A 16,139-nucleotide genomic window follows, 5' to 3' on the forward strand; every position below is an offset into this window, starting at 1 on the left:
TAACGGAAATAACAGGAAGTGCGATACCGAACTCCGTCGAAATGCTATATTTAAATGATAATTTAATATCCAAAGTTCAATCGTATACTTTCTTCAAAAAACCTAATTTAACGAGAGTGGATTTATACGGCAATAAAATAACTAGTTTAGACCCGAATTCCTTACGAATATCCGCAGTGCCTCAAGATAAATCGGTGCCTGAGTTCTTCATAGGCGGAAATCCATTAGAATGTACGATGGAATGGCTACAAAAAATAAACACTGGGAACAGAGCGCGAACACAACCCAAACTAATGGACTTGGATAGCATTTATTGTAAATTGTTGTACAACCGCGGTAACTCATACGTGCCGCTCGTGGAAGCCGCGTCTCATCAGTTTTTATGTAAATACGAGTTCCATTGTTGCGCCCTGTGTCACTGCTGCGATTTTGATGCCTGTGATTGTGAAATGACCTTCCCGAATAACTGCACTTGTTATCACGACCAATCGTGGTCCGCGAACGTAGTGGAATGCTCGAGCGCGGGATATGTGAACACTTTACCCGACCGAATACCGATGGAGGCCACACAACTGTATCTCGACGGTAATGACATAAAAATGCTTCCAAGCCATGCATTTATCGGCAGAAAAAGACTAAAGGTATTATATCTAAACTCGTCTAACATTGAAACTATTCATAATCGCACTTTCAACGGATTGAAGGAACTGGAAATATTACATCTCGACTACAACAGTTTATCTACAATTGAAGGTCAGGAATTTGATGGATTAGATAACTTGCGCGAGCTATACATAAATAATAATAAAATAAAAAGTATTGGAAAAGAGATGTTCAATCACATGGCGCGTTTGAAAGTTTTACATCTCGATCACAACAGATTGATTACATTGACAGTGTGGCAAATAAATCCTTCCATAACATCGTTAACTCTTTCATACAATCCGTGGTCTTGTGACTGTGAATATACAGAGATGTTTCGCGAGTGGACAAAACGAGTGTCTTCTATAACTGGCTTATCAAGTATTAAATGTATATACTCCCGCAACGATACGAATGTGACAGTGTACAATGACAGTATGTTCAGTGATCCCAACTCAGGTTTTAATATAATTGAAGAAAACGGAACAATTTGCACGGGACTTCCAAGTATAAATAATAGCATCAACGGAAACTTAACCGCTACAAAAACTATAATCACAACCGAAGATGTTCAAGATTACATTCCATTATTGGTGTCGACGCTCGGAGCATTTTTACTCGTATTATTTGTCGTCATGATAGTGTTTATATTCAGACAAGAAATGGAGAACTTTATCGTCAACAGAAACAGTATCGTGCTAGAGAACGCTATGCTTAAGAATATTTCTGGCACGTGCAAGAGAATCTCACTGATGAATATCGGCAGCGAGTTGTTAATATTATACGGATCGTAGCACATGTAGAATATTCTCATTAAACAAACGAACACTAATATCAAATGTAAAATGATAAAGTAGTACTGAGTGAAGAGATGAGTGAACTTATTGTAGCAGATGATTTTGAATATTGAGTACACGGCTAATATAGTGAACATGACGGTAGCTAGATATATGTGCACGTTCCACGCGAACGGCCACGTGACGCCGGCCCTTTGCACGGGCCCGTTGTTTTTCGTATCTTGTTTGAGAATCTTTTTATCTGAGTTTACATTGGCTAAGTTATGATATCGCTCCGTGGACATTTCAGGGTCTTTTAGCTCGAAACCTATCGTGGTAGCTGGGGTGTAATCTTTTCTACTGTCGTTTTTATCTTTAGTCGCGTATTGGAGATTTCGCCGCGTGTTGGTTTCGCCGTTTTGGTCTATAATTAGCGGTCTATCTAGGTTGTTCATTTCTGGGTCTAGGACGGCGAGAACGCCCTCTGTGGAGACATCTTTGTTGTCGCTGATGGTGACTCCTGCATCTTTTGTTACGAAGACATCGTTTTTGGATGTTTTCTCTTGGTTGTGTTGAGGTTTAGCTGTGACGGTTCGTAGGAGGACATCAGGAATGTCTTCTTTTCTGCCGTTGGAGCCGGACAGGATCCCGGATATCGTGGGGATGTTGAGGGAATTGGGAACGAAGTCGGTGAAGTTTGCTTGATCCGTGCCATGCTTGTCACCGTCTAGTTCATCAGGCTGAAATTAATTAAAAAAAATAAAATTTAGCACACATCAAACATAAATAAATAAATACATATAAATTCAATATTTTTAAATGCTTAAGTCGATAGTTAATGAAAATTGTATCCTATTTTTAATATTTTGTGTAAAACTAAACATGTAATGCTTTGGGGTAAAACCTGTTAATTACTTGTTATTAAATAAATAAATAAACAGTATAGGTAGATGCTTTTTCAAGAGTTTTAAAAAATAAATCCTATTTTCTATAACAACAAATAAGTAGAAGTTTCTAAACTTTATGAAATGAAAAATTTATCAAAGCATTTAATAAAGTTATCAAAGTTTTTCTAACAAAGCTTGTCTATATATAAATAAGTTTAGAATAAATTGAAAAAATATTTTAAGCAAATTTTCTTCAAATTCTCTATCGATATAATATTGTTTAACTAAACATTTAACAACCAACCTTAACAAGTAGAAAGAAAGAAATACACTATTAAACTCAAAGAGCGTTAACAAAAAAAATATTTTCGTAATAAATTTTAGCCTTTACAGAATAACCTACCTTATGGCTAGGAGTATTAAGGGCCTTTTTCTTGTGCGGCTCGAGGCCGGCGGGCGGCAGCGGCGGAACGACCGGCGCGGGGGGAGGGGCTGGCACTTGCGGGGACGATATCTCCTGGAATAGCAATTGGAATATTTTTAACAGATTTTAAACACGATTTCTTCATTCGATACCACAGAGAGCGTGGTCACGTGGTCAATAACAACAATTAACAATAACAAGAATTATTTGTAATAGTCATCCTTATCGTTTATCAGCGATTTCTTCCAGGCAACCCAGATATACCTAAATGGTAAATACATCATATTTTCATACTCAATTATCTGACCATGGAACTCATTACTATACCACAGTATTACAATAATAATATTGTAATACTGTGACTAAGGTAAAGGCTCCACGGCGCGGCGGTAGTCAAAATCGCTTCCTATTACGGTGGTATTTCTATTTTCGTGTTTTATTCTTGTTTTATTAATTTTAAGTACACCAAAACGTAAACTATTTATTCCAAATTTATCACTTCATGACTTAACTAACGTTTGCAAGAATAGCACATAGAAAACACAACAAAATCAATCAATCTGTGTAACGGCATCGACGTGAGAGGTGTTTCCATATACAAACGCGAAACAACAAAAGTAAGTACACTAATATTTATTAACTAAGTTTTTCGTATTAATAAGCTGTTCAAGTTTGTATATGAATTGTTTATAGCATTTTCGTACTATTACACTCACTATTTAAATAACTTGTTTCATATTTGTAAGTCATTTTTTACCCAAAAAATAAGAAATAAAATACCGCCGTAATACGATACGAATTTTATAGATTAATCCTAATACGGTGGTATAACTCCGAAATAGGAAAAATACTGGGCATGTTTAATTGTTTATAACTTTCAATTTATTTACTTATTGAATTAGTTCCAAGATTAGTTGAAATAATTATTAATCGGATAAATTAGAAACCATATTCTGCGGTATGTGTTCTTAATTAGAAATCCAGATAAATATGAAAACGGTTGAGTACAAAATGTTTGTTTCTTTGAAGCGGTAAAAATAGGAAGGTGTATTTTAATTTATCACAAATCATTTATTTTGTATAACTGTTGATCTGAGTTTTACACATCTGAGCCAAAAAACTGTTATCGTTTGATTAAGCATTTACATTCTCTTGTTTATCGAATTTTTGATGGGTCAGAATTAAGCGCAATACACACTGAGCCCGCCGGGCCGCCGACAAAGCCCGGCGACACAACCCGGCGGCCTGTATGAAAAGAATCATGTCGGCAACATGCGCCCGCGCGTGTTACCCGCCGTCATGTTGGCGGCTTGGGTACGCCTGCGCTCAGTTGCCGGCAATGACTGACTGCCAAATAAATTTCTCATCTCAAGCCGCCGACATGCCGCCGACCAAATTTTCCGGCTTGTAATAAGTGAAGCCGCCAACTAGACCGCCGACAAAAAGTTGCCGACATATGTCGGCGGCCCGGCGGGCTCAATGTGTATTGCGCTTTAGGATTATTAAAAACACGAGTAGTTTTCCTATTACGGTGGTAGTTATTTCCAGGTAACTCTGTATTAGGTTATATGATCTCCTATTACGGCCCTATTCATAAATCATAAAATTACCAGATTTAGGGTTGCGTAAATAAATAAGAAGTTTTGTATAAATTTATAAAGAATAGAAAAAATTCGATCACGAGGCGGGACTCGAACCCGCATCCTTCGCGCCATTCCGGGGCGGATGCCTGACCAACTCAGCCACTCGTGACCCGCCAGAGCAATCGAATTTATTCTATTCTTTCAGTTTTATGTGTCTGAAGGGACACACCGCGCGCCATCTATTGAGATGATTAACAACCATTTCAACCAATATGAAGCACTTTTCAGTGAATACAATATTGTAACGATGGAACACGACCTTTTTTGTTGAATTTATATTTTTGGTTTTATGGCATTCAAATGCTTTATAAATATAAATTTATAAAGAATAGAAAAAATTCGATCACGAGGCGGGACTCGAACCCGCATCCTTCGCGCCATTCCGGGGCGGATGCCTGACCAACTCAGCCACTCGTGACCCGCCAGAGCAATCGAATTTATTCTATTCTTTCAGTTTTATGTGTCTGAAGGGACACACCGCGCGCCATCTATTGAGATGATTAACAACCATTTCAACCAATATGAAGCACTTTTCAGTGAATACAATATTGTAACGATGGAACACGACCTTTTTTGTTGAATTTATATTTTTGGTTTTATGGCATTCAAATGCTTTATAAATATAAATTTATAAAGAATAGAAAAAATTCGATCACGAGGCGGGACTCGAACCCGCATCCTTCGCGCCATTCCGGGGCGGATGCCTGACCAACTCAGCCACTCGTGACCCGCCAGAGCAATCGAATTTATTCTATTCTTTCAGTTTTATGTGTCTGAAGGGACACACCGCGCGCCATCTATTGAGATGATTAACAACCATTTCAACCAATATGAAGCACTTTTCAGTGAATACAATATTGTAACGATGGAACACGACCTTTTTTGTTGAATTTATATTTTTGGTTTTATGGCATTCAAATGCTTTATAAATATAAATTTATAAAGAATAGAAAAAATTCGATCACGAGGCGGGACTCGAACCCGCATCCTTCGCGCCATTCCGGGGCGGATGCCTGACCAACTCAGCCACTCGTGACCCGCCAGAGCAATCGAATTTATTCTATTCTTTCAGTTTTATGTGTCTGAAGGGACACACCGCGCGCCATCTATTGAGATGATTAACAACCATTTCAACCAATATGAAGCACTTTTCAGTGAATACAATATTGTAACGATGGAACACGACCTTTTTTGTTGAATTTATATTTTTGGTTTTATGGCATTCAAATGTCGTGATCGAATTTTTTCTATTCTTTATAAATTTATATTTATAAAGCATTTGAATGCCATAAAACCAAAAATATAAATTCAACAAAAAAGGTCGTGTTCCATCGTTACAATATTGTATTCACTGAAAAGTGCTTCATATTGGTTGAAATGGTTGTTAATCATCTCAATAGATGGCGCGCGGTGTGTCCCTTCAGACACATAAAACTGAAAGAATAGAATAAATTCGATTGCTCTGGCGGGTCACGAGTGGCTGAGTTGGTCAGGCATCCGCCCCGGAATGGCGCGAAGGATGCGGGTTCGAGTCCCGCCTCGTGATCGAATTTTTTCTATTCTTTATAAATTTATATTTATAAAGCATTTGAATGCCATAAAACCAAAAATATAAATTCAACAAAAAAGGTCGTGTTCCATCGTTACAATATTGTATTCACTGAAAAGTGCTTCATATTGGTTGAAATGGTTGTTAATCATCTCAATAGATGGCGCGCGGTGTGTCCCTTCAGACACATAAAACTGAAAGAATAGAATAAATTCGATTGCTCTGGCGGGTCACGAGTGGCTGAGTTGGTCAGGCATCCGCCCCGGAATGGCGCGAAGGATGCGGGTTCGAGTCCCGCCTCGTGATCGAATTTTTTCTTTTTCTATTCTTTATAAATTTATATTTATAAAGCATTTGAATGCCATAAAACCAAAAATATAAATTCAACAAAAAAGGTCGTGTTCCATCGTTACAATATTGTATTCACTGAAAAGTGCTTCATATTGGTTGAAATGGTTGTTAATCATCTCAATAGATGGCGCGCGGTGTGTCCCTTCAGACACATAAAACTGAAAGAATAGAATAAATTCGATTGCTCTGGCGGGTCACGAGTGGCTGAGTTGGTCAGGCATCCGCCCCGGAATGGCGCGAAGGATGCGGGTTCGAGTCCCGCCTCGTGATCGAATTTTTTCTATTCTTTATAAATTTATATTTATAAAGCATTTGAATGCCATAAAACCAAAAATATAAATTCAACAAAAAAGGTCGTGTTCCATCGTTACAATATTGTATTCACTGAAAAGTGCTTCATATTGGTTGAAATGGTTGTTAATCATCTCAATAGATGGCGCGCGGTGTGTCCCTTCAGACACATAAAACTGAAAGAATAGAATAAATTCGATTGCTCTGGCGGGTCACGAGTGGCTGAGTTGGTCAGGCATCCGCCCCGGAATGGCGCGAAGGATGCGGGTTCGAGTCCCGCCTCGTGATCGAATTTTTTCTTTTTCTATTCTTTATAAATTTATATTTATAAAGCATTTGAATGCCATAAAACCAAAAATATAAATTCAACAAAAAAGGTCGTGTTCCATCGTTACAATATTGTATTCACTGAAAAGTGCTTCATATTGGTTGAAATGGTTGTTAATCATCTCAATAGATGGCGCGCGGTGTGTCCCTTCAGACACATAAAACTGAAAGAATAGAATAAATTCGATTGCTCTGGCGGGTCACGAGTGGCTGAGTTGGTCAGGCATCCGCCCCGGAATGGCGCGAAGGATGCGGGTTCGAGTCCCGCCTCGTGATCGAATTTTTTCTATTCTTTATAAATTTATATTTATAAAGCATTTGAATGCCATAAAACCAAAAATATAAATTCAACAAAAAAGGTCGTGTTCCATCGTTACAATATTGTATTCACTGAAAAGTGCTTCATATTGGTTGAAATGGTTGTTAATCATCTCAATAGATGGCGCGCGGTGTGTCCCTTCAGACACATAAAACTGAAAGAATAGAATAAATTCGATTGCTCTGGCGGGTCACGAGTGGCTGAGTTGGTCAGGCATCCGCCCCGGAATGGCGCGAAGGATGCGGGTTCGAGTCCCGCCTCGTGATCGAATTTTTTCTATTCTTTATAAATTTATATTTATAAAGCATTTGAATGCCATAAAACCAAAAATATAAATTCAACAAAAAAGGTCGTGTTCCATCGTTACAATATTGTATTCACTGAAAAGTGCTTCATATTGGTTGAAATGGTTGTTAATCATCTCAATAGATGGCGCGCGGTGTGTCCCTTCAGACACATAAAACTGAAAGAATAGAATAAATTCGATTGCTCTGGCGGGTCACGAGTGGCTGAGTTGGTCAGGCATCCGCCCCGGAATGGCGCGAAGGATGCGGGTTCGAGTCCCGCCTCGTGATCGAATTTTTTCTATTCTTTATAAATTTATATTTATAAAGCATTTGAATGCCATAAAACCAAAAATATAAATTCAACAAAAAAGGTCGTGTTCCATCGTTACAATATTGTATTCACTGAAAAGTGCTTCATATTGGTTGAAATGGTTGTTAATCATCTCAATAGATGGCGCGCGGTGTGTCCCTTCAGACACATAAAACTGAAAGAATAGAATAAATTCGATTGCTCTGGCGGGTCACGAGTGGCTGAGTTGGTCAGGCATCCGCCCCGGAATGGCGCGAAGGATGCGGGTTCGAGTCCCGCCTCGTGATCGAATTTTTTTTTTTTCTATTCTTTATAAATTTATATTTATAAAGCATTTGAATGCCATAAAACCAAAAATATAAATTCAAGAAGTTTTGTGTCTTTTTTTGTGGATTCTTATTTGATATGCGTGTTTTTTTTTTTTTGTTGATTAAACCAAAAGCATAAGTGAAACACATTAAAAGTGAATCAACGTAATCAAACCAATGGTCAATGAATGAAAAACTTACAATTTACTTTACTAACACATTCATATTATTTAATAAATATTATTTGTACGGAACTTCAATGAATATAATTTCTGACCCTCCGTATTAGGAGCCGTCTACCGCAGTAATAGGCTCTGACCAAAATCATACCTCCGTATTAGGGAAAATCGACCTGACTATTTAAATATTTTTTTTCAATAAGAAATATCATGAAAATAAACATAGATTCAACAGCAATACAAAATTTAAGTTCCAATTTTAACGATAAAGTTGTTTGGCACCTTAAGAAAGACTTACAAATGCTTATTTTTGTTAGTTACTTTCAAATGTTGTGAAATACCTCCGTATTAGGTGCTTTTACCTTATACTGCCTACTTGACGAAATTTTAATGCAGATTGTACATACTATACTTAGCACAAGAAAATGGACTAAATGTAGAACGGTGGTAAATCGGAAATAAAAAAAAAACATCATGAAAATTCAAAAATGCTTCTAGGTATATCTAACTGAATGAATAAATGGTATTGAATTGGCATAGATTATATTAAGATCCCTAATTGAATAAATATTAATCTTTGACATTGTTTACATAGATTATCCTCTAACTTACCTGTCCAGGTGGTCGTATAGGTATCCTTTCGTGGCCGGGCCCGAGGGAGGGCGGAGGGATGGGCCGCCGGTTGAGGTAGCTGTTCCCATCTGTGTTTGTGCCTGGAATTTTCCAAATTATCATTAGAGTGTGTGATCATCAGTTCATATTAATTGTTGCCATGGAAAGGACATAGGCATATATGTTTTTATATAGACTGTTAAATGAAAATTTATGTAAAAAAAGAGCGTGTGCCAAGCACACGTCTCAGAAGTGAAACTTCTTTAGCAAGATTCAAAGATGCTAAAATCGTCGCCTCAGTCTATGCCGTGACGGTATTGCCATGACGCGATCTTTTTTTTAGTATTAATTTCGATGATAATGCTCGAGATTCGCATATTTAAAAAAATATTTTAAAAACACTGCTATTATTTCAATACATTTTAAATTATTGTATTCACAATACCACAAAAATATTCATGAAAATGCATCTGTATTCTATAATTAATTTAATTATTAAAACTGATAAGCATACCCAACGTCCATACAAACAAACAGTGGGAGGACACGAGCATAAAGCAAAATAATAAAATCAACACCAATTAGTCCTATAAAAACCGTTTCAAGACCACTCGCGAGTTTGTCGATAATTTTCACGAACAAAAAAACACTAGCACTCATAACTTGAACAAACATTCAGTAAATTAAACTTTAACATTCCAATTATTTCTAGTGACCCTCGTTATATTCGAAAAACAAACCAGTAGAGGTAAAACAATATAATTTATTGTTTAAATACTAGAAATTGTTGGAAGTGGAAAGCAATTTAATCTCTCCGCGGTAAAAAGTAATGTGAATTGAAACATTTTTATTACAGAAATGAAACAATCAGATGGAAGTCGTTGTGAATCGTGATTGTATTTAAGTCAAATGGTTGTTTTTTTTTTTTTTTTTTTTTACTTTAGTGTCAGCTAATTATCATTTATAAATTCACCTCTAAACATTCGTTAGTGGTCTAATCCAGACATTATGTAATGATAATATTATTTTTGTATTGCTAGCTTTATAATCTTTACATTAAGCGGGAGGGCAGCTGGTGAGCCGCGTGGGACGGGTGCGGCGGCAGCACGGGGTGCGCCCCGGGCACCGGCGGCGGCGGCAACGCACCCAGGTGGTTCCTGGGATGATGGTGTCGGTGCATCGCCATCGCGCTCGCCCCAGGACTCGGCATGCCTCTACACCGCTGCTTGTTACTCACATCAGGCAACGCAAACCTCAACTTTTCCCAAAACATCTTATCGCCCCACTGTATATGCGTATTCGTCTTCAGATACAGTCTTATATCGGGATCGAGATCCTTTTGTGGTACTTCACCTAATAATATCACTATCAACCTCCGTCTTCTATCTCTCAACACTTGATGGTGCGCAGATTTAAACTCGAATCGACACCATTCAGACTTTATAAAGTTCTCACTTAGTACCATGATTGTACGACGCGACGACTCAACGGCCTGTATTAAGTATGTTATCGGCTACATAGCCGCCGACGGGAAAGTCGCGGTAATGCAGATACAGTTTGTAGGCGGGGTCGCCTCGCTCCAACACAGGCGCAAGCTTCTCTGTGACCCAGGCTTCGTCTTTAGAACTGTAGCTCACGAACGCATCGTATAACTTCTCTCTATCGTCACGGTCTACCTCACTCGCCTTGTAGAATAATCTCATTCCGAATTTGGAGTGAAACCACACCCTCATTTCTTGTCTGAATATAAACACTATCATGACGACAAATAATACGAGTAAAAATGCTCCGAGCGTCGACACCAATAATGGAATGTAATCTTGAACATCTTCGGTTGTGATTATAGTTTTTGTAGCGGTTAAGTTTCCGTTGATGCTATTATTTATACTTGGAAGTCCCGTGCAAATTGTTCCGTTTTCTTCAATTATATTAAAACCTGAGTTGGGATCACTGAACATACTGTCATTGTACACTGTCACATTCGTATCGTTGCGGGAGTATATACATTTAATACTTGATAAGTCAGTTATAGAAGACACTCGTTTTGTCCACTCGCGAAACATCTCTGTATATTCACAGTCACAAGACCACGGATTGTATGAAAGAGTTAACGATGTTATGGAAGGATTTATTTGCCACACTGTCAATGTAATCAATCTGTTGTGATCGAGATGTAAAACTTTCAAACGCGCCATGTGATTGAACATCTCTTTTCCAATACTTTTTATTTTATTATTATTTATGTATAGCTCGCGCAAGTTATCTAATCCATCAAATTCCTGACCTTCAATTGTAGATAAACTGTTGTAGTCGAGATGTAATATTTCCAGTTCCTTCAATCCGTTGAAAGTGCGATTATGAATAGTTTCAATGTTAGACGAGTTTAGATATAATACCTTTAGTCTTTTTCTGCCGATAAATGCATGGCTTGGAAGCATTTTTATGTCATTACCGTCGAGATAGGTACAGTTGTGTGGCCTCCATCGGTATTCGGTCGGGTAAAGTGTTCACATATCCCGCGCTCGAGCATTCCACTACGTTCGCGGACCACGATTGGTCGTGATAACAAGTGCAGTTATTCGGGAAGGTCATTTCACAATCACAGGCATCAAAATCGCAGCAGTGACACAGGGCGCAACAATGGAACTCGTATTTACATGAAAACTGATGAGACGCGGCTTCCACGAGCGGCACGTATGAGTTACCGCGGTTGTACAACAATTTACAATAAATGCTATCCAAGTCCATTAGTTTGGGTTGTGTTCGCGCTCTGTTCCCAGTGTTTATTTTTTGTAGCCATTCCATCGTACAATCACATTCTAATGGATTTCCGCCTATGAAGAACTCAGGCACCGATTTATCTTGAGGCACTGCGGATATTCGTAAGGAATTCGGGTCTAAACTAGTTATTTTATTGCCGTATAAATCCACTCTCGTTAAATTAGGTTTTTTGAAGAAAGTATACGATTGAACTTTGGATATTAAATTATCATTTAAATATAGCATTTCGACGGAGTTCGGTATCGCACTTCCTATTATTTCCGTTAGCCTGTTAGAACTCGCGTCAAAAGTGCTCAGCGACAGTTGTGATTCAATCTCGAATGAGAGCTGAACTTGGAACACGCTAACGCGTGAATATACAACCACTGCAATCCAGTCGGAATCATAGCGTAGTCGAACCATTCTAGGCGATTATCGGAAATGTTCAACCATACCAAATTAGGTAACTTTGCGAAAAGACCGCCGATGTCGGTCAAGTAATTCCCATCTAGTAGGATTGCTTGTAGATACACGTTTCCGTCTAACGAGCCAGCTTCAATTTTGTGGATTTTATTTCTAGATAAGTTGAGAATTTTCAGTGAAGTCATTTTGTCAAACACTCCCTTGCTGATATTCCCGATATTATTTTCGGTTAAACGCAAACCGTACATCTGTTGCATAGTCATAAAAGATGCATTTTCAATGCTCACTATTAAATTCTCTCCCAAGTCTAAAGTTTTAAGTTGTGGGATTTCTTTCAAAGCGATGGGAACTTCATCTAGTCTATTTCCATTTATATGCAAATCTTATAGAGACGTGCAGTTGCGTAAGGCATGCGGGTGTATCTTTGTTATTCGGTTACTGTCTATCGACAAGACGGATAATGCGGACAGTCCGGTGAATGAATAACTTTCAATGTTTGTTAATCGGTTATTTGATAATATTAACGTATGTAAATTGCCGAGCGAACTGAATACATTTTCTGGAATATGTTCAATGAAGTTATCTTGCATCTTCAATATTTGTAAATTGTGTAAATCTCTAAACAAAGCGATTTCCATCTTTGAAACTCTATTGTGTGAAAAGTCTAAAAAAAACTAATCTTTTTAATCCGGAAAAAGTAGATGTATTTATCCAATCAGATGTTAATTCGTTGTGAGATAAATCCAAGACAAGAAGTTGGAATAGATCGCTAAATAATCCGGGAGCGAGAACAGTTATTGTATTGTTGTTGAGATAAATTTCTTTTAATTCTTTTGTATCGCTAAATAATTCCGGTGGTAAGCTTGTCAGCTGATTGTCAGAAAATCTAACCGTTGTTAGCGAAATGAGCCCTTCTAAAGCTCTATCTGCCACAGATGTTAATCCATTCCCTTGAATGTATAATTTTTGCAGTCGCTTTAAACCAGATAGAAGTCCTGGCGGAAGCATATCTATTAAATTTCTTGATAAATCAAGTACTATTAGACTATCACCACATTTTTCATTAGGGTGACGATGCGCCGTCGAAAACTGAAAATGACTGACATCTCTCATTCTGTTGCCAGTCATGTTTAAGTACTCTAGATTCCTCAGCGTACATAAAGCACCATCGGGAAACGTCAACATGTTATTTTCACTGAGATCCAATCGTTCTAAACTTTGTACATCCCTTGAAAACGCAGTAGGTGTAACTTCAAGTGACATAGTAGACCAATCTGTGTTGTGCGTTCGTATTGTTAAATTTCTTAGTTCTCGAAGACCCGTAAAAGCGCCGTCGGATAGATTTCCGATTTTACAATACTCGATCGTTAGTTCTCTTAACTCTACCAACTGACGAAAGCTGCCGGGAGATAGAGAGCTTTGAAAGAATAGTGCGTCGCTACATTCTAATCGCAGGCGTACTGTGAGGTGAGGTTGAATAGCACTAAAATTAGTATTTTCCAATTCGCTATTGATAGTCCTAAGTCTGCACTGTAAAGCCACTCCGGCATCTTCATCGTCGGTGGTCCACCGACACTCGTCAGGAGCCTGATAACGAGCTCCTGTTGTCGACAACGAAGCACTCCAGGCTGGTACAACAGCGCTCAGCGCCAAAAGAGCGCTCGTGAACCACATTATACACATTGTTTTGGTATCACAAACTTCACTTTAACTCGAACATACTTTCATTTATTATTCGCCGCACTATAACTGCACATAATTATATAATTCTATCGACAAGTTCATATCGTTTGTACTTGCAACTGAACTACTTCTCAACCGAAACCAGTCACTCTTGTTCCGCGCGAACACTAATTGGACAAGATCGTAAGTATGTTGCGGTGCGAGACACGTCACGCGTGCGTCCGCGCCGAGGACTGGGGTGGGACTGACTTAAAGTTTAAACTCGAAGTGTCAATGTGATTGTGATTCGAAACCAATCCGATGCCTGCTGGTTTGTGGGCATGGTCATGGGGTGTTTTCTATCCTCGTTTGACATGTGCTTTTGAGTATGTGTGTCTCTGTCTGTGTAGGGCTGGTTAAAATGTAAATAAATGGATGATATCATTTGCCTGTGAACTTCGCGTCTCGTTTATTTTGTTAATTGTTCGGAGATTTATTAATTAACGCGTTGGTGATTTGTCGTAGGTATTTGATTTTTTTAGGATAAGTAGGAACGATATAATTAATGTGAAAATAAACCATTTTCATGTTAATATTATTATTGATATTTGATAGGTATTTTAGGATTTCTTATTTCTTATTTTATTACTTAACAAAATTTGGTAAAACGATTAATTATTTTAACGATTTTATTTTATCAATAATTTGTATAAAATTAGTAACGTACCTTCAATTTTTTTTCAGTTTATAGATGTAAGTAAACAAAATTATTTCTGTTCTATACCTACTAAGACCATTGTTGACAAATCACGCAAGTCGTAAGTCGCAAGTTAGGTCAATGAGTTAGGTAATATTAAACTGTTTCTAAGGAACTCTTGTTACCTGAGTGGGTACTTACTAAATTAGTAACCAAATTTATAATTGTCACTAATCTATAAAATGTAACGATGAAGTTTTTGTTTCATACTTTATAACTTTATAGAAAAATTATTTAGCTACGAGAATTAGCTCTACCGTACGCTCTAGCAGCTAGAGCTTATTAAATCTATACTAATATTATAAAGCTGAAGAGTTTGTTTGTTTGATTGTTTCTTTGTTTGTTTGAACGCGCTAATCTCAAGAACTACTGGTCCGATTTGAAAAATTCTTTCGGTGTTGGATAGCCCATTTATAGAGGAAGGCTATTAGAGTAAGATCCCAGAGCCGTAAGACACAACTTATTTCCTAAAGCAATTAAGTTTCGGTTCACAGTAGTCGCTAGTGTACTTTTTAATATCTGAATGTTTGTGGAGCTCTACCTACCGGTGACACCTGCGCCACCTGAGTCAAAACTAAAATAAAATAATAGTTTAAAAAAACTAAAAAACACGCTTTTTATAGAAAACCGAACTAAAAAATAGAAAATTTTATCAAATTAGTGTATTGTCATCGGTCCTCAATAAATCTACAAAGTTTGAACGAAATCTGGCCGTTTAAAGTTGGTCAAAATCGCGCCCAAAGAAGTCGGTTACAAACATACAAACATACAGGTGAAGCTAATATAAAGCGTGTAAAAAAGCTCTAATAAATGAACTTAATTTATTTTTAAATGCAATGTTATATTTAATCAGTCAGACAAATTGCAATGACCAAACATCCCCTAAACACTAAAATTACTCAACCATTAGTAGGTACCTACCTATGACCGCGAGAGCACATGCGCATGCGCTTCAAAGTAAAATAGGGTAAGGTCGCCTTAGTCGTACCTACCAGTTCAAGGAAAATAGCTATAATTTCTATTGTAATATAAATAAAAGAAAAATCTTTGCATTTATAAATTCTTCATTTATTAACGAATCAACAAAGACTAATAAGACATATAAAAATCTTTTAATAAAATGTTTTTTATAGGTTTTACAAAAACCTTCCTTCGGTACGACTTAGGCAACCGGTTGCCTTAATCGTACCACCCATGGCCTAAGTCGTACTTAGAGTAAACATATATCTTTCCAACTAGAATTCTAAGGACAATTACATTACTGCGTAGACTTATATGCTACGAGATCAATTTCAGTCTTACTTATAATAATAATAATAAAAAAATGTTAGTTTCATTTCGTAATAATGAGTACCTTTAGGAAATAAAACTATCATTTTTTTAAATGCAGATATCACAAATGTAATTTTTAATTTTAATTTCGAGATCTGCACATAAATCATGTACCCATCCTTTGCATTTAATACATTGGGTCATATTTTCTTTGCGATCTTCGTTGCATAGTTTGCACAACCAATTTTCTTTAGCGTCTAGTTTCTTATCTTTGTTAGATTTCCTGTCTATCTTTCTTTTTTTACTAGTGACTTGTGTTCCTTTTTCTTTCTTAATGTTTTTCAAATTTAATATAGGTCT

General features: G+C 37.3%; 1 protein-coding gene and 1 pseudogene across 2 annotated transcripts; both read right to left on the bottom strand.

The window, feature by feature from the left end:
• Positions 1 to 1,152: 1,152 nt before the first annotated feature.
• On the bottom strand, positions 1,153 to 2,597 carry LOC149897377 (uncharacterized). Its single transcript, XM_090116497.1, has 2 exons — positions 2,591 to 2,597; positions 1,153 to 2,145 (listed from the first exon to the last, which is right to left on the bottom strand). Exons 1-2 carry the CDS (start codon positions 2,595 to 2,597, stop codon positions 1,220 to 1,222), a joined length of 933 nt encoding a protein of 310 aa, XP_089972623.1. The 3' UTR covers positions 1,153 to 1,219.
• Positions 2,019 to 14,011, bottom strand: LOC149897378 (toll-like receptor Tollo; annotated as a pseudogene). Its single transcript, XR_016458191.1, has 4 exons — positions 9,961 to 14,011; positions 8,906 to 9,006; positions 2,709 to 2,822; positions 2,019 to 2,158 (listed from the first exon to the last, which is right to left on the bottom strand). The product of XR_016458191.1 is annotated as a toll-like receptor Tollo (transcript).
• Between the last annotated feature and the right edge of the window lie 2,128 nt (positions 14,012 to 16,139).

This window comes from Colias eurytheme, chromosome 25, assembly GCF_061535395.1.
Source record: "Colias eurytheme isolate Ceu_HAF_F1 chromosome 25, ilColEury1 Martin Lab GWU primary, whole genome shotgun sequence".
Classification (NCBI taxonomy): Eukaryota; Metazoa; Arthropoda; class Insecta; order Lepidoptera; family Pieridae; genus Colias; species Colias eurytheme.